At 49.1% G+C, this 17949-nt stretch overlaps 1 protein-coding gene across 2 annotated transcripts in view; it reads left to right on the forward strand.

Moving 5' to 3' along the window:
- The window catches only part of RRP1B (ribosomal RNA processing 1B), a 161800-nt gene that overhangs the window by 13899 nt on the left and 129952 nt on the right, over positions 1-17949 (forward strand). For both annotated transcript variants that reach the window (XM_085620779.1, XM_085620778.1), the window contains exons 2-5: positions 8093-8175; positions 8315-8372; positions 10099-10184; positions 10729-10790. In XM_085620779.1, the coding sequence (XP_085476905.1) occupies positions 8093-8175; positions 8315-8372; positions 10099-10184; positions 10729-10790 (289 nt within the window). The remainder of the gene's footprint in view (positions 1-8092; positions 8176-8314; positions 8373-10098; positions 10185-10728; positions 10791-17949) is intronic.

Below are 17949 nucleotides of genomic sequence, written 5' to 3' on the forward strand. Positions count from 1 at the left end.
AGTTGTGGACACTTTTCAAAGTCAGGGCTGGGCACCAAGATCCAGCACTGGGAGCTCACCTAGGAGCAGGTGAGTAAATTCGTTTTTGTCACTTGGCTGATTTTTGATGAATATTTGCAGTTTTGAAAAGTTCACACTTAGAAGATTTTTGAAGAAAAAGCCAGTCAATGTTACCCTATGAGGAAAATGAAGTTAGCGGTTTAAGGGTAAGTACTCGACTGGCAGAGTTGAAATTCCGGGCATAGACTCAGGGGCCCCCCAGTGTCAGGTAGGTACAGTTGGTTCACCCTCAGCGGTTTCAGGACGGCCGGGTGCAGAGAGAGTTAGGCCCAATGTTATCCTATGAGGGATAGTGGGGCCTTGGTTGGTGGCTGCTGTCTGGCAAGCCACGCGGCTGTGGGAGCTGGGCTCCTGGTCACTTACTCAGGGCAAGTGGGGAAGTAAGTTAGTGTAGAGAGTGCACTGCCAGGGCCACTCGGGCGGCTGGGTGCAGGGTGCTTTTGAGCCGTCGGGCGCTCAATGGAAATCAATGGGAATGTTCCGGTTTGGAAAAAGGCTGCAAGCTCGGGGACGAGGATGCTTCAGGTGCCACCACCACTTCGAGAGGTAAGTTGGGTAGTTGTAGGTTAGGTGGGTACCCCGGGATTGGGCACAGGGGGCCGCCGGGTGCAGGGGTGCCTTTTGATGTCGGAAATCTTACCCTCTTGTTGATCGCGGTTGGGGTGGCACTCTGTTCTGAGGCTGCAGGCTTCTTCTGGAATGTCGAGGGGGGTCCTTGGGTGCCGGACTCGGGGTCACAGTCGCCGTGGGGTCGTCCTCAGGGTCTTTGTCCACTCCAGCACTGGCCAGGCTTGGCTGGTGCAGAGTGTGTTGGGTCCGCGGTTCCGGGCTGCTGCCAGGGGTTAAAAGTAGGTTTCTTGAGTAGAGCCTCTACTCATGGGAGTCCCAGGGGCTTAGAGCCAAAAGGTAGCCAGGTCCTCCGGGGTTGGTGAGGTTGCTGGCCACGAGAGATGCCGCGCTGGTGCAGGTTCGAGAGTCGACAGGCCGGTAGGGCTGGGGCCTAAGCAGTTGGTGTCTTCTTCTCTTTTTAGCAGCTGCAGGGCAGGTCTTTGTTCTTCTTGCTCTTCTTGTAATTTTCTATCTGGAATCTAAGGAAGGAAGGTTCAGGGTGCCCCTAAATACTAGATTTAGGGGCGTTACAGGTAGGTGAAGGCCAGGGACCAATGGGTCCTTGTCCTGGGGTGGGTACACCCCCTATCCTGCCTCTCTCCTGTGGGAGGGGGGCAGTAGCCTAATCCTGATAGGGTAGGGCCTCCCATCTTCAAGATGGCGAGAGCCCGGAGATGTGCTTCACCTCGCCTCCCCCACCTGAGGGGTGAGATTGGCAGTCTGGCACATCCCCTATCCTTGTATAGGGTTTCCGGCCAAGCTTTCCGCCAGAGTGGGGGGTTGCAGTGGCCTGGAGAAACTCCAACTGGCGGCATGCCTTTGAAGCTTCACTTTGCTCATCCTGGGGGAGGAGATTTCTCACCTCACCCAGGAAGTGCATTGTTGCAGGCCCGGGAGAGCAGGGGCTCTCCCACCCAGGGGTCCAGCAACGTGTCTGCTGTGTGGCAGCCTGGGCAGCCTCAGAGCAGACGTGGATTGTAGGTTAGCTGTAAGGGGGCATCTCTAAGATGCCCTCTGGGGTGCTTAGTACATTAAATCCCACACTGGCATCAGTGTGGGTTTAATGTGCTGAGAAGTTTGATACCAAACTTCCCAGTCTTCAGTGTTGCCATTATGGTGCTGTGGAGCTCGTGTTTGACCGGCTCTCAGCACCATGTACTTGTAAATGGCAGCACTGTACTTACAGTGCCCAGGAATGGACCTGGGTACTGTAGGGGCACAGGGCTCCTGCGCCCACACCATAGGCGTAAGGCACCCAGCCAGAGGGGTGGCTGACATATGCCTTGGCAGTGTAGGTGATGGGCATGGCACACAGAGATGTGTGCCATGTCGACTCTTTGTTTTGTCCTGCGCCCAGACACTCAGCCTGCAAAGGCAGTGTGTGTGTGTAAGGGTACAGGGCCTCTAAGGGTGGCACAATGAGTGCTGCAGCCCTTAGAGGCCTTCCCTGGTCACAAGGCCCTGGGTACCTAGGGTACCATTTACTAGGGGCTGACATGTGGCCAGGGTTTGCCAATTGGGAGTTTGTATTTTAGGGAAGGAACACAGGCCCTGGGCACCTGATTGGCAGGAGCCCAGGGCACAACAAGGAAAAGTGCATCAGCTATTAGGCAAAAAAGGGGGGGGTTACTGCAACAGAAACCCACTTTCTCACAATGAGCCAGTGCCTGGAGGGGTCACCAATGCTCTAGGGGATATGCATGCATCCTTCAGACCAGTGCCCCCCCCCCCGCTGCTCCCATTTGGCATTTAAGTCTAGGAAAGAACGGAGGGAGTTATTAAGTAGGATTCCCTGTTTTAACACCCGGGCAGCTAAAAGTAGGCCTTATAAAACCTTAGTTGATCTGTCCTGTGACTCCATACTGGTTATTTGAAATGGTGAGTTGACGGCATTATCAAGTAACACCAAGTCATTTATACTTTCAGAAGAGTTCTGGAAGCAATTGAGTTTCCTTAAGACAAAACCTTGATAGAAACAAATTCTCCTTTGCATATTAGCAGTATATTTGTTCCTGAAATACACATGTTGCAATTTGACCACTAGAAGCAGGTTTCCACTGGTTCTTGTTTTATGTGTGATACCCAGTTTCCGTCTTTTAGGATCTATGTATGGTGCCCAACCTTGTCCTTCCAAGTACTGCATCATTCCCTCACAGTGTCTTCTGAATACTGGGTGTGGGTAAAGCTAAAGAAAGCTTACTTCTTTTGCCAATGGGTATTGCTCTACCTCCCCCACACCCTCTATAGCCAGCATCTGAGACTGTGCTTGTCTCTTTAGCAGCTAGCAGTTCCCCCTCCTTGTACGTGTATGTTAGCTTGAGTGTGCCCTCATCCTTGTCTTTAGAATTTCAGGCGATCCATATCTCCTCTAACACTGCTTTCCTCCTTACCGTTAAGGCCTCAGTGTTCAGTTTAGAGGTGTGCTTTCCTCCACTTCTGTTGCATAGGTTGTATTGTATCTGTTCTCGGGCCCATCTGTTCATCTGGTCTGTCAACCGCGTGATGTCCATCACTCAAAATGGTCCTTGTTGCTGTCAGACAATATGGGGTGTACTGCTTTTTTGCGCCACAAATTTGAATCTAAAGATGTGGAGCCACAAAAAGGTGTTCTCTCATGAAGTCCTTAATTTTGACAAAACTCTTTTTGTTTCATGAGTGCATCCACAGACATGTCTTGGAACATGGGTATTCTGCATCCTTCAAAGCAGAAGCCCCCCTCCTCTTCCAGTGCCACTTCCATTGCTGGCTCCTTCTGTTCAAAATGGTGACCTCCCCCGTCAGCAAAGTCAGATGGTCTATTCCTCTGTTGCATATGGAGTGCCTCTTTGTGTGTTCTGTGTATTATGATAAGCTCCCTGTCATTTACTCCTAGGAGGACCTTAAGAGGTACCCCATAAAGCCCTCTATAGCCCCCCCCCTTTCTTCTCCACCGGGCACCCCCCATAATCTTTACATTATTTCTAATGTCTCTGGCCTTCAAGACAGAATCAAAACCAACACACACAGCAGGCAAGAACTCTTCGCCATCGTCAAGTAGTTTGCCAGGCCCAACAGTGAGACCACAGACGTCCCACCCTTCCAAGACCTCTGCAACAAACCTGTCACTTTCTTCCACCACAAGATCAGGCAGATTTGCGACAGCTTCAACACCCAATACCCTCCTACCATGCCCGACACCACCGCACCCAACCACGGCACACCCCAACAGATCTGCTCAACTGGACCCCGCTCACCACAGAGGATACACTCAAGACCATGAAGAGCACCCACTCTGTAGCCCCCTCAACCCATGCCTGCACCACATCTTCCATAGAGCAGCCTCCTCCATCGTTCCGAGCTTGGCTGCACAATCAAATGCTCCATTGAGATCACCACCTTCCCTGACGACTGGAAACACGCCTAGATCAACCCCCTGCTGTAGACATCCGCTAATCCGACAGACCGTAAGAATTTCTGACCCATCTCCGCGCTCCTCTTCCCAGCCAGAAGGCCATCAACGTCCAACTCTGAGTTCATCTAAGCAAACCATGCCCTGGACACCTCCCAATCCGGTTCCCGAAGCAACCACAGCACCGCCGACTCCGACGACATCCGCTCCCTTCTCGGCCAAGGCGAAACCGCAGCCCTCACGCCGTCTCTGGGCACCTTCAACACAGTCTCCCACTGTACCGTTATCACGATACTCCACAGAGCTGGCATCTGTGACAAGGCTTTGGATTGGATCCGCTCCTTCCTCACCGGTCGAACACAGCAAGTCAGACTACCTCCATTTCTCTCAGAACCCACAGAGATCAGCTGCGGAATGCCCCAGGGCTCCTCCTTAAGCCCCACCCTCTTCAAAGTCTACATGGCCCCACTCGCTGCCATCGTCCGGAACTATGGACTCAATGTGTCTCCTACACCGACAACTCCCAGCTGATCCTTTACCTCACCAACGAACTCGGTCGCCAGAAACAACTTCCACGGCGGGGTTAAGGCTCGATGCCACCTGGTGAAAGACAGTTGCCTCAAACTCAACTCTGACAAGACTGAAGTCCTCATCCTGCGACTTACCCCCTCAGCTTGGGACAAATCCTGCTGGCCCGCCGCATTGGGAATCCCCTCACCCCACAGACCACGCATGAAACCTCGGCATCATACTGGACTCCTTGCTCATAATGAACCACCAAATCCGCACCGAGTCCTCATCATACTTCCACACGCTTCGCCTGCTTAGGAAGACATTCAGATGGATCCCCACAGAACCCTCAGAAAACTACAATACGTTCAAAATGCCACAACCAGACTGGTCCTCAACATCCCCCGCCATAGTCACATCACCGAACACCATCGAGAAGTCCACTGGCTCCCAGTCAACAAAAGAATGACTTTCAGGCTTCTCACACACTCCTACTAAGCCCTCCACGATGCAGGGCCAGCATATCTGATTGACTGTGTTTAATTCCATTTACCTAAAATACACCTCACCCAATCTGGCCATCGCCACCTTCCCATGGATCCACAAGAACAGTACTGGAGGAAGATCCTTTTCCTACCTCTGCCAGGGCCTGGAACACCTCGGGCAATCCCCGTCGCTGACCCATTTCTGCAAGTATCTCAAAACCTGGCTCTTCGACTGAATCCCAGCACCCAGACGGATCGGCAGATCCTCCACCCCACACCTCCAGCGCTTTTGAGACCCTCACGGGTGAGTAGCCGCCCTATACAAACCCCTGATTATTTGATAGAACCGTTTTCAGTGTCCTCAAATGGTTCTTGAGCTGTAATTTTGTTTAACGAAGTCAACAATTTTGTCTTCGGATTTCCAGCTCTTTTGTTTTGACAGCCTGTTCCATGGGGAACATCCTCTAATCCAAACCTCCTGAAATTCTTGTTGAAGTCCATTTCACCCCCCAAAACAAGGAGCAATCAATGTGAAGGCCATGAAAAATATCCTCTAGGAAGTGCCTTGTAATTGCTTGCAACGCTGTCTCCTCCATGCGTTGTTAACAAGGCAAATCATCTGCCGATTTGCTGTCTGATGCGTCTTTACTTTGAGAATCATAGGCTTGGAAATAGTTATTTGACACATTTCTTGTTATTATCCTCATTGAGGCCTTGGCTGTGGGTACTTTGCTTTTCCAGGAAGCCATTGCAAGCCTATATCTGCCTTTCTCACGGCTAAGAATGTGAGCACTGTGTGTTTCTGGCCCAGTGTCTGTGTAGTTTAACAGTGGTTGTTATTCAGGCAGGGTCCTGGGGTATTTTTACTCGCGTCTATGCGAGGAACCTCTGCCCCAGACCCTCACTTTGTGTTATTGCAGTGTTCATTCCAGTCGCGCTATTTCGCCTCCAACTGTTTCTAGGTGGCTTTGTGTGTGTGTGTGTGTTGTCCAGTCTCCCTGCTCTCTTTTTTTTGCCAGTCATTTACTTTGCCTTACTCTGGTCCCGGGATCCCCTTTCATTTTGCTCCTATGCATGTTTCCCCGTATGTCCCTCAGTCTGCCCCGGAATCTGAGTCTTGAGGTAGAAGCCACTACCACTCACTTTTAATGTGCCACAGGTGACTGCTTTTGAGACAGGTTTGCACGCTCAACAAACTTGCCTTGCCTGACTTCGTCAGCAGGCCTGTCCTTGTAGGATCTACTAAATCCTCCACTCGGTCTGCTCGCCTCATTGTTCTTCTGACCTCTCACTGTCTTTGGGGAAACTTTGTGTTCCTAGGACCACTTGTTGCTATTCATACAATTAAGCTCTCTTCTATGCTGTCTCCCACACCTAGTGCAAGAAGATGTGAATCTTGTGCAAGTTGTCAGGCACCAGCAGTTGTTTCTTAGATTGAACTCTTAGCGTGGGGCTAACGCTCATCCCCCCACCTTTGTGGTAGGTTATCGCACTAAAGTGCACTTGCCTGTGACCCAGTGGAAATAACCCTCTATGGTCCTCTCCTTTCCTTCTCACTTATTTGTAATCCAGAAGTTTTGTCTTTAATTCATCATGTCTAGTTCTCGAAGTTTCCCCAACTCCTGCCAACTTTGATAGTGCTGCTTCTTTGATATGATGTGTGACTATTCACTTCCAGATCTCTGGCGCTGCTTCCTGGTTGAACACTCATTTATTTAACCCATTTGTTTTACGTTTTCATAGTGGATGCTACAATCCATCCCAAAGCTTTTAACGGATGCCATTGTGATTGTGTACAGTCAATGGGTGTAGCAGGAGAGCTCTGCAATTCTCTTGGTTTCTCGTAAATTATCTTGGTGTGAAAATGGCCTCGTTCTCCCTCATTGTCACCTCGCTGGCCACTCCCTTGTTTTTTTTTTTTTTTAAAGTTCCAAATGGTCGTTCTTTTATTCCTTTTTTTAAATGACCATCGCTTGCCCTTCAACTCTTGGATCCGGCTTCATATCTGCTTGGCTTCTCAGCGTGACCTTTTAGCTGCTTTTCAAGGTGGCTGCCACGATACTGAACCTTTGCCTTATCCATGACTGTGCTTTCTCCTCTGGCAGCCTTATCCATGACTGTGCTTTCTCCTCTGGCAGCAGGCACCAGTCCTCCATCGAGCTCTTAGCCCTTCAGTGCCTCACCCCAACCCACATTTCAGGCTGGCACATCAGGCACGTTTACATTACATCAGCCAAAGATTAGGTGACTGATGGGGAGGTTGAGCTCCTGTAGGAAAAGCTGCACTAGATCAGAGCGATCTTCTGCTAATTGTCTCTTCTGTAATCGCCGCAACTTCACCTTCTAAGATTGGCATGTGTGCATCTTTCCTTGGCCATGGACATGCATCTTCGCGTGGACCATTATGCCCCTGTCTGATCTCCGTTAGCTGAGCGTAAGCACCATCTTTCTCGTCTTAGCAGTGCAGGAGCAGAATAAACTCTTTCCACACTTTACGTTTGCATAGAGGTGGGCACTTGTCAGTATGAACATTCAGGGTAGGAAAGCACGCTGCATTATCCCCATTTCCAACTGCCAATACCAGTCCTCGATTTGGGGTGGCACACAGGCCTCGAGGTGTTATCTGAAAAGGATATCATTGTATGTATTTGGTATGGTATTCTGCTTTTGACACTGCTGTCTGCTTACCCATGGGATAAAAAGAAACCGCATTTTGATAATACTATGTTGTTAGCACTGCTTATACTTCAACTGTTCCCCCATTACCTTGACCATCAAATACATCGTGGCCCTTGGGATTGCTTTCATTGGGTGTTATGTTTTTTTGCTGTGTTTTTGCTTGAAGTTCCCTTTGTTCTTTTGTAATCGACATGCAATGAATCCTCAAAGAAATCTTGTGGCAGCCATACTTCCAGATTTTTTTAGTTTACATTTTATTTGTTGCTAATGCTTCTTCCTCAGAGTTCAAGCCCATATAATATACCATTCGCTAAATAAAAACTAACACTTGTTCTAATATTAGGCTTTTGTTTATTGTCAGTTGGATTCAGTGAAGATGAATTAACCAAAATATGGAAAGGACTCTTCTATTGTATGTGGATGCAGGATAAGCCGCTGCTTCAGGTGAGTTTAATGAAAAATGGCACGTTCTTGTAATCCTGTACCTGGTGCCTGAGCGTGGACTGGAGCTATTAAAAGTTAGTTATGCTTATAGCCTCTGATTTTATGTCCATGTTAATGTTGTTGCTTCTGACCCTGACAGGAGGACCTGGCAAATACCATTTCCCAGCTCATGCATGCTTTGATGAACACCGATGCGCGTAAGTTGTGACCGATCAAGTGGAATTGTTGCCACATCTGTTTTTCATGTTTTCTCCTCCTGGCTCCCTCCGTACATCCTATCGATGGGCAGTAGGGCTGCTGGCATAACGCCGTCCGTGAGAAACTGGGGCGCTTAAAGTACTGGTTTTATCTACCATTTGCACTGGTAGCAAAGAAAACACCCCTGAGAGACCTAAAACACAAGCCCTTGCGACTGAGGTGTCCCTTTTTAGTCTTGAGCAAACCTTCCATGAAGGGAGAGCAAAACGTATGCTGCATAGAAATCTGCTGTCCACTGATGGTACTGTGCATGAGGTAAATGCCCATAAGAATGAGTGCCAAACACAACTCTTGAAGCCGGCGCTACTGAATGTGCTGCTGAAGTGACATCCCCTCTGTAGAGCTAACAAAGTACTCCTCCTGTGCAGCCATCCGATGCCCAGGGTTGGGACTGCTGGTCAAGTACTATTATCCACCTGTGTAGGAGAGGAGCCATTGTGCCTCTATTGGATTGAACACAATTGTGTATGTAACAGAACATTGCTCGCGTGACCGTGAAGCCGCTTACTGCAGTATGCTGCTGAAGGCTTAATGGGAGCATTTAGAAAGGGTGAACGCTTTCAGCTGAGCAGTGCAAACCTGTGGACATGGGGCTGTGGAAGTTGACTACTACTGAGCGTGCTTTCATTTTTATTATGGCTACCCTGTGTAAACCAGAGTGACACTAGTATCCTCTGCAGTGGGTTACCCACAAAACAAAGGCAGCTGTGAGTGTAGAAAATACAGTGTTGATAATCTTAGTTTTGAGACTTAGGTTGCATGGGTGATGATATTAACTCTAGGATGGAAGCTAGAAATTACAAGTTAAAATTACAATAGTTCAAAAGGCAAAGCAAGATGCATAGTTTTAAAACGCTTGCTGTCTGTGAGTTTGGCCACTAGTTTAAAAGTCAAAAAGAAAATTTAATTTCGAGGTTTTTTTCCCCCCTCCAAATAATAAAAGCTGTTGCATGGATTCGGCCATGCTTTAAAGACCATTATAGCGAAAACTTGCCCCTAACACTAAAGTAAGTGCTTGCCTTATTATTGTCATATTCCATCCCTGTTTTCAAGCACCCAGGGCCTGATTCATAAACTGCTATTTGTAGTGCTACAAAACTCACTGCAAAGCGCTATTCACAAATTTTGTATGTGTCGAGTTCTCTGCCCCGACTGCGGAGTCTCCACATGCGATTACGTTTTAGTAGTAAATGTGGGAAGAACACAGCGTAGTGGCTTAAAGAGGCAGATTTACTGTAAAAGGGGATGTAATTAGGAAGTAGTAATAGGGGTCAGGGAGGGGTTTAGGTCTGGTTGTCATCCACCCACTCAAGAGTAAGCCAATTGCTATCTATGTCAGAGGGAGGAGACCTGTAACATAAACATTTGTAGTAAATTTACCCTGAGTGTGAATACCGAAAAATTGTAAGTTACCTATGTGAATTGGGCCCGTTGTCTAACCGTCACTTTCTCTTACTCCTTAGACCAAGACCTGTTCCATAACACCCACTTGTGCCTTACAACTAACCATAAACCATATTTTGTTTTTTAATCTTGAGACTTTCACTCACAATTTTGTATTCCAACCAATGTTTTTAAAACTACTAATTTCAAGCATCTAGACTTTCTAACTACATGATTCCCACCTTTGACCGAATTGCTAATTTTCTTTTTTCTGACTTGTAGAACTTCTATTCCTCAAGACCTTCTGGCAGACAATGAACCGGGAGTGGAATGGAATAGACAGGCTGCGGCTGGATAAGTTTTATATGGTAAGAAGCATTCCTATTCCTAAATGCATGAACCACCAGTTTGGAATACTATATGTGTCAAGTAGCCTATATGTATTCTGGCTCACCCTTCGGCCTGCCTAGTTTGGGGGCAGAGCTGTTTGGTTCCACAAACTTACCTTTGGATACTCAAGCTTACCATCCATATCAGCAGACTTGAAAATGCACAGGAAAGCCATTTGACAGACGTTACTGGTGTAAAGACCTGGGTGCAAACAATCGGGGATAGAGCTTTCAGGCATATTCTGCATTCTTGGGTTCACTCAATTACAGACATGGGACCAAGGGATGCTTTTACGAGCCCCACTTTTCATATAGGTGACCAGAGAGCACAAATGAAAGACAATCTGATGGGTGTTAATGGTGCACCACTGGGGTCTGCTTTCTGCCTTTGAGGTCTCCTGTCTGGCTAGGAGGCTAGGTTTCTCAATTGGTAGTAACTAGGAATGGTCTAGTTGCCCTTTTGTCTTTGAATGAATCGACTTCTCCACCTCAAGGTTAACATGTTCTTTTTATTTTTCTCTAGCTATGCCGTCTCTTATTGCGGGAAGCCTTCCAAGTGCTGAAAAAGAACAAGTGGGAGGACAGGTCAGTTCCTGCTGTCTAAATCTGGTACTACTGAAGGATCTGAGTTAGAAACCCTTGTGCAGTTGCTTTGCTTCCTTCGTAGCGGATAACCCTCGACAGTGAGGCTTGGGCCACATAGAGACCTTACACCTTTTGAAGGAAAATAAAAGCATCCTCTTACTTTAATGCAGTCAAGCATCAGCTCTTGTTACAGAACTTATGGGCAAGATCTTGAATAGTCTCCTTTCCTAGTTAGTGCATCCTTCTGCCTCAGTGTGCTACGCTCTTTTGCAGTGAGATTCCTATATATATATATATATATATATATATATATATATATATTTAAAATTCATTCATATAAAAGTATACTTGTAGAACAGTCTAACTGCAATCTGTTTGTGTAGAAAAAAATTCAATTTTGCTCTCTGTTTTTTTACTAATGCTTGCTGTCAAATGTCAGGTAAAAATAACTGCCCCTAAATAAGACCCTCTTGAAAATTCTGCATTTTTAAATGTTAAGTTCTGCCCAGTCTTTATAGTCCTCTTCCAAGGGCCATAAAGGGTTGATTCCAAGACTCTCATTCCTGTCTGTAAAGGCTTTGAAGTCTGGAGGGGTCACCAGCAAGGATGTGATGGAAAAGACTTGCTTAGACCTAACCCAGTCTTTATAGTCCTCTTTCAAGGGCCAGAAAGGGTTGATTCCAAGACTTTCTCATTCCTGTCTGTAAAGGCTAGTGAAGTCTGAAGGGGTCATCAGCAAGGATGTGATGGAAAAGACTTGCTTAGACCTAACCCAGTCTTTATAGTCCTCTTTCAAGGGCCATCAAGGGTTGATTCCAAGACTCTCATTCCAGTCTGTAAAGGCTCGTAAAGTCTGAAGGGGTCATCAGCAAGGATGTGATGGAAAAGACTTGCTTAGACCTAACCTTTATTCAAGGCGCAAATAATATGTTCATTTTCGGGTGATGGTCTCTCTTATTTCATAAAAGATGCATTAGTACTTTTGCCCTCTAGTGAAAAATATATATACTCAACGGTTCAGTTGTAAGTTTGGCCACAGTGCGTGATTTTCCCAATTGCAAGGATCTGCACAACCACATCCCAGCTGCGTCCGTCCACAGGACCGTTGGAAGGACCCGCTTGTTTAATGTTCCTCTTGATACAGTTTATCGACCTTGCCTTGTTTGTCCACGTCACACATGGGTGGTTGGTTTGTTGTTGTGTGCATGTAAACCTTCAATAAATGGGTTGACCGTTCCACTCAACAGCACGTTTTGCTATTGGTAGGTATTACAAACCACCCACTATGCAATGCCTGGTGGTGGTTGGTAGGGCTCCCACCACTGGGAAATTTCTACTGACTGGTGCCTCTGATCATTGCCTCATGCGAGCAACTGATGTAGATAGACGTGCCTCTGAGCAAGAATGTGCAAATCCAGTCTATCCCTCTTTTGACACCAACTCAAAATACCATAGCACAAGTGCGAATTTTGTGCTGAAAGGCTTGGCATCTCTCTAAAGGGGACCAATATTTTCTGGGTTTTTTTGTATGGCGACCCTGACTTGTCTTGTAGTTCCTATAGTACTGATGCAGGACCTGCGCTTTTGGATTAATAAACTGTGGGATTGGTGGCAGACTGATTCCGTGGTCCCCCACCAAGAATGTTAGCCTGTTTGCATTAGTTAGCTCACAGTGCCACTAGTGTCTCCTCTTATCGGGGAGAGAATCATTTCTAGCAACCTTAGAACATGACAACCTGGATTCCTCCGGATCGTGGAAACCATGTACTACTTTTCGCTCAGTCACTCGTGCTCACTTAGTTTGTCTCAGAGATACGCAGAATAAACAGTCTGGGCGTTTCAATAAGGATTTATTGAACAGTTGTTATTCTCGTGTAGAATATATGTGCTACAACAACCATTAGATAGTAGCAGAGATATATGATTAGCAGTACAGTGAATATGAAAGGATAGTACAGTTCTACCACCTTGCAATAAGCATGAATAAATACATGGATATTGTTAGACCTGTCAGCCCTTTGGGTGGTCCCTCCTCATCATTTATTTTGTCCCACTTTTGCCTCAAACCCTGTTTGAATTTTTCCTTTTTGGGAACCATCAGACTTTTTCGTGTTGCTGCAGATTCAGGGAGCCATTTTACCTACCCCTGAAACTTCTGTCTGAGGGCCTGGAGCACAAAATGGTGGCCACCTGTGACATCACCAGCATCCACTGGAACCTACCAGCACCTTCCAGAACATTCCAGAACCCTGTGACAGTTGGAGGCGGTTTAGAATGTTGGGAAGCTAAGACAGAGAGTTGGCAGTTGGAGCTGGCAGTTGGCACCTGACTGGTGAAGAGTGAGCAGCAGAAACCTGAAGGAGGAAGGAGTGAGGCAGCAGGGGTGGAAACTTGTGCCTGGAGTGGGGTCCATAAACCCACCCTTGATACTAGTCCCTACTGACTGAGCCCAGCCTGGAGCCCTGTGTGGGAAGAAGCAAGAAAAACCATCCTAAGGACCTGGACAGCAGGAACAGGCCTTAGAAACAGAGAACAGCAAGATCCTGACCTGGAAACTGGTTTTCCTGGAGTCCGACGTCGAGTAGCCTAAGACCGGGAGCCCGAGGTGGAGAAGCGGCGCCGACTGGAAGGCGGACGTCGTACCCGGAGCCGCCAGAGGTCGAGAGAGGGCGCCGTCAGAGGTCGTGAGGAATACCAGAGGTCGAGGAGGAAGTCACCCGAGGTCGAGTGAGCGGCGTCATCGGAGGAGTGAAGTCCGCCCTCCGGAGTCGTCGGAGACCGAGGTGAGGTGTACCGGAGGTCGGGAGTGAGGATCGCACTCCGGAGTCGCCGGAAACCTAAGGAGAGGAGCACCGGAGGTCGGGAGTGAGGATTGCACTCCGGAGCCGCCGGAAGTCGACATCGAGTCCAGGCCGGCCGACGTCATCGAATCCGAGGTCGCCATCGGACCGGAGCCGCCCGAAGTCGACATCGAGTAAAGACTGCCCGACGCCATCGAATCGGAGGTCGAGATCGAGCCGAGGCCGCCGACATCGATCCGGAACCGCCTACCGGCGTCGTCAGGAACTGACATTGTGCCGAGGCCGCCGACATTGAATCGGAACCGCCTCACGGCGTCGACACGACTCCAGCGGCGTCGGAGCATCAGAAAAAGGGCAGTAAGTGGAGTAGAGGGCGCCTAAGGCCCTGTGGAGACCTGAGAGACTGCTCTAAGGGGCTAGGGAGGTGCTGGAACCAACCTGACTGTGCCAGGGGTGAGCTGGGACTAATCTAGAGAGGTTGTGTGGAGGGAGAGAGCCAGGTCTCTGGTATTCCCCCCTTGATCTACCTCAGTTTAGGCCTCAGCCTTGTCCAAGCCAGGGAGTAGACACCCTCAAGCCTTCCACATCCCCACAAGCTGTGCCTGGGCCAAATCAGCCCTTAGGAATTCAAATGTGATCTGATTCTATGAGTGTCACGGTCAGCTTTTAAGTATTTATTAGGGGCACTGTATTTATTGTATTTAACCTATTTATTGCTTCACTGTATTTATTGGTCCACAGTATTTATTGATGCACAATATTTATTGGTTCACAGTATTTATTGCCTCAGAATATTTAATTGCCTGTATGTATTGCACTCATATTTATGCCTTCATTATTTATGATCACCCCTATTTATTGAATCATTAAGCCAGTATTTATTTGACCTGTACTATTTAAAAAGTTTGTATATTGTGATTGTTATTTATTTATCCAATCAGCAACTAAGAGAAAAAGAAGATAAAGAAAGCTATTTTCATAATTTTTACGGTGTAGAGTCGTTTTTGGAACGGATGCACGCATGGTTATTGTTTGGGTATGTCGTATGCTTAGCACGGAGCCTGATTCCTGACCACTCGAGCCAAGCTACCACAGTGTGTCCTGGAAGTACACCACCACCCTTCCAGAGTGGGAGTGTGTATTTCCAACATAATTGGTGTTCAGTGGTGGGATAGAGCTGTGCCTACGTATACTCAACAATAACTGTGGGTAGTCCATAGGCCTACACCGGGAGTTTTCTCAAAGCGGCCTTTCTAATTGTGGGTTTTTGTTTTTTCCAAATTTACTCTGGTGGTGGGAGGAGGTATTATTAAAGGTACCCCCCTGCATAGTTACTGCACAAAACCTGTCCTCTAACCTGAGTGGGCGAGATGGAGTTTGTACTAGAAAATCTAGAAACGTACACTGTGGCCCAACTCAGGGAGTTTTGCCAGCGGGAGGGGGTGTACTGTCCCCCAGGAGCAAAGAAGGGTGCACTCCAAACCAGCTTAAGGGCTTGGGGGGAGGCACGACGGGAAAGCAAGGCTGAGGAGGAAGACCGGGATGGAGAGCCTGACGCCGAGGGGGCTGAGATGTACCAACCTGAGGTGGGGAACCTGTCAGCGGGGCCCAGGACACTTTCCAGGAAGGGCAGCAGTGCCTCTAGCGGTGGCTTGTCTGAAGTGGAGTTAACAGACCGGAGGGAGAAAAGACAGCTCACATGGGACTTAGCAAGGCTGGAGAAGGAGAAGGAGGAGCAGAGGATGGCCCATGAATTACGACTGAAAGAAATAGATCTTCAGATCCTGAGAATCGGGGCACAACCTGTTCCTAATGGTGGCAGCCAAACCCAAGAGATCACCAGGGAACCTAAACCCTACCTGCCAAAGGACATAGTAGCTAGCTATGGGGTGGGTGATGATATCGCCAAGTGGCTAGCGGCCTATGAGGTCTCGTTGAGGGCCCATGGGGTTCCAGAGAAGTACTGGGGAGGGGGATTGTACAAGTACATGCCTCCAGCTGGTAGGGATGCTTTATTGGCCCTCGAAGAGGATGAGCGGACCCACTACCCCACCATGAAACTGGCGCTCATAAGGAAGTTTGGACTAACACCCGAAAAGTACAGACAGAAGTTCAGGGGTAGTCACAAACTGGGCACACAGAATTGGGTGGACTTCCTGGACTATGCAAAGAAGGCACTTGAGGGTTGGATTCAGGGCAGTGAAGTGAGGAACTACGAGGGGTTGTTTGACCTAGTACTGAAGGAACACCTGCTCGAGAAATGTTTCCCTGAACTGCGGCAACACCTGGTGGATAGCAAGCTGACCAGTCCCCGGAAGCTTGCTGAGGAGGCGGACATTTGGGCTAGTACCCGGGTGTCCACAAGGGGGACTGGAGGGGATACTCAAAAGGCCGGACAGGGCGCCCCCCAGAAGAAAGAGGGAGGGGAAAAGAAAAGAGTTCTCCAAAGGCCCCCAAAATAACTTCCAAGGGAAGGGAACAGGATTCACCCCTAGGGCTAACCCACCCAGAAACCCTAATCCTGGCCAGAGTCAGCAGCCAAGGGTTGTCCATTGCTATGAGTGCGGTGGCGTTGGACACTATAAAGGAGATCCGAAGTGCTTGAAACGACCACCCCCTCCCACTGGAGGAAAGACCCCCGGAGTAGCTAGTGTAGTGCTCGGGGAGGAGATGCCCTTAACTAAGGGAAGGGAGTGGGCGGGTGTCACTTTAGTGTCCCTGGGAGAACGGGAGATGGTGCCTAAGATCCAGGTGCCCGCAAATACCGTAAAGTATGGGCAGTGGGTCACCATCAACGGCCAAAGAGGGGAGGCTCTGAGAGACACAGGAGCCAGTATGACTATGGTATGTCGGCCGGCCTTGACTCGATGTCGACTTCAGGCGGCTCCGGAGTGCGATCCTCACTCCCGACCTCCGGTGCTCCTCACCTCGGTCTCCGACGACTCCGGAGGGCGGACTTCACTCCTCCGATGACGCCGCTCACTCGACCTCGGGTGACTTCCTCCTCGACCTCTGGTATTCCTCACGACCTCTGACGGCGCCCTCTCTCGACCTCTGGCGGCTCCGGGTACGACGTCCGCCTTCCAGTCGGCGCCGCTTCTCCACCTCGGGCTCCCGGTCTCAGGCTACTCGACGTCGGACTCCAGGAAAACCAGTTTCCAGGTCAGGATCTTGCTGTTCTCTGTTTCTAAGGCCTGTTCCTGCTGTCCAAGGGTGGGTTTATGGACCCCACTCCAGGCACAAGTTTCCACCCCTGCTGCCTCACTCCTTCCTCCTTCAGGTTTCTGCTGCTCACTCTTCACCAGTCAGGTGCCAACTGCCAGCTCCAACTGCCAACTCTCTGTCTTAGCTTCCCAACATTCTAAACCGCCTCCAACTGTCACAGGGTTCTGGAATGTTCTGGAAGGTGCTGGTAGGTTCCAGTGGATGCTGGTGATGTCACAGGTGGCCACCATTTTGTGCTCCAGGCCCTCAGACAGAAGTTTCAGGGGTAGGTAAAATGGCTCCCTGAATCTGCAGCAACACGAAAAAGTCTGATGGTTCCCAAAAAGGAAAAATTCAAACAGGGTTTGAGGCAAAAGTGGGACAAAATAAATAATGATGAGGAGGGACCACCCAAAGGGCTGACACGTCTAACACGCGTCCCCCCCCCAGCTGAAAGTGGGGAGAGCTACCCAACCCCTTGGGAGTTCTCATCACTAAGGCGGAAATACCTTGAGAGACCGTCTGCATTGGCGTGGTCCACTCCAGGCCGATGTTCCACCTGAAAGTCCATTCCCTGTAGGGAAATAGACCACCTCAACAACTTGGGATTCTCCCCCTTCATTTGCATCAGCCAACGAAGGGGTCTGTGGTCGGTCTGAACCAGGAAGTGCGAGCCAAACAGGTATGGCCGCAACTTCTTCAGAGCCCATACCACTGCAAAGGCTTCACGCTCTATTGCACTCCACTTCTGTTCCCTGGGAAGTAGTCTCCGGGATAGGAAGACCACGGGTTGATCCAGACCCTCTTCGTTGAGTTGCGATAACACTGCCCCAATGCCATGTTCTGATGCATCTGTCTGGACAATGAACTCCTTGGAAAAGTCTGGGGCCCTTAAGACCGGGGCCTCGCACATGGCTTTCTTCAATTTCTCAAAGGCTTGCTGACAAGCCTCCGTCCAGACTACCCGTCGAGGTTGTTTCTTGGACGTGAGCTCCGTGAGGGGGGCTACGATGGTACCGTACCCCTTCACGAAGCGGCGGTAGTATCCCGTGAGGCCCAAAAATGCTCGGACCTCAGTCTGTGTCTTGGGGGGTTCCCAGGCCATGATGGCCTCGATCTTCGCCTGGAGGGGTTGCACCGCTCCCCTACCCACC

Source organism: Triturus cristatus, chromosome 8 (assembly GCF_964204655.1).
Source record: "Triturus cristatus chromosome 8, aTriCri1.1, whole genome shotgun sequence".
Classification (NCBI taxonomy): domain Eukaryota; kingdom Metazoa; phylum Chordata; class Amphibia; order Caudata; family Salamandridae; genus Triturus; species Triturus cristatus.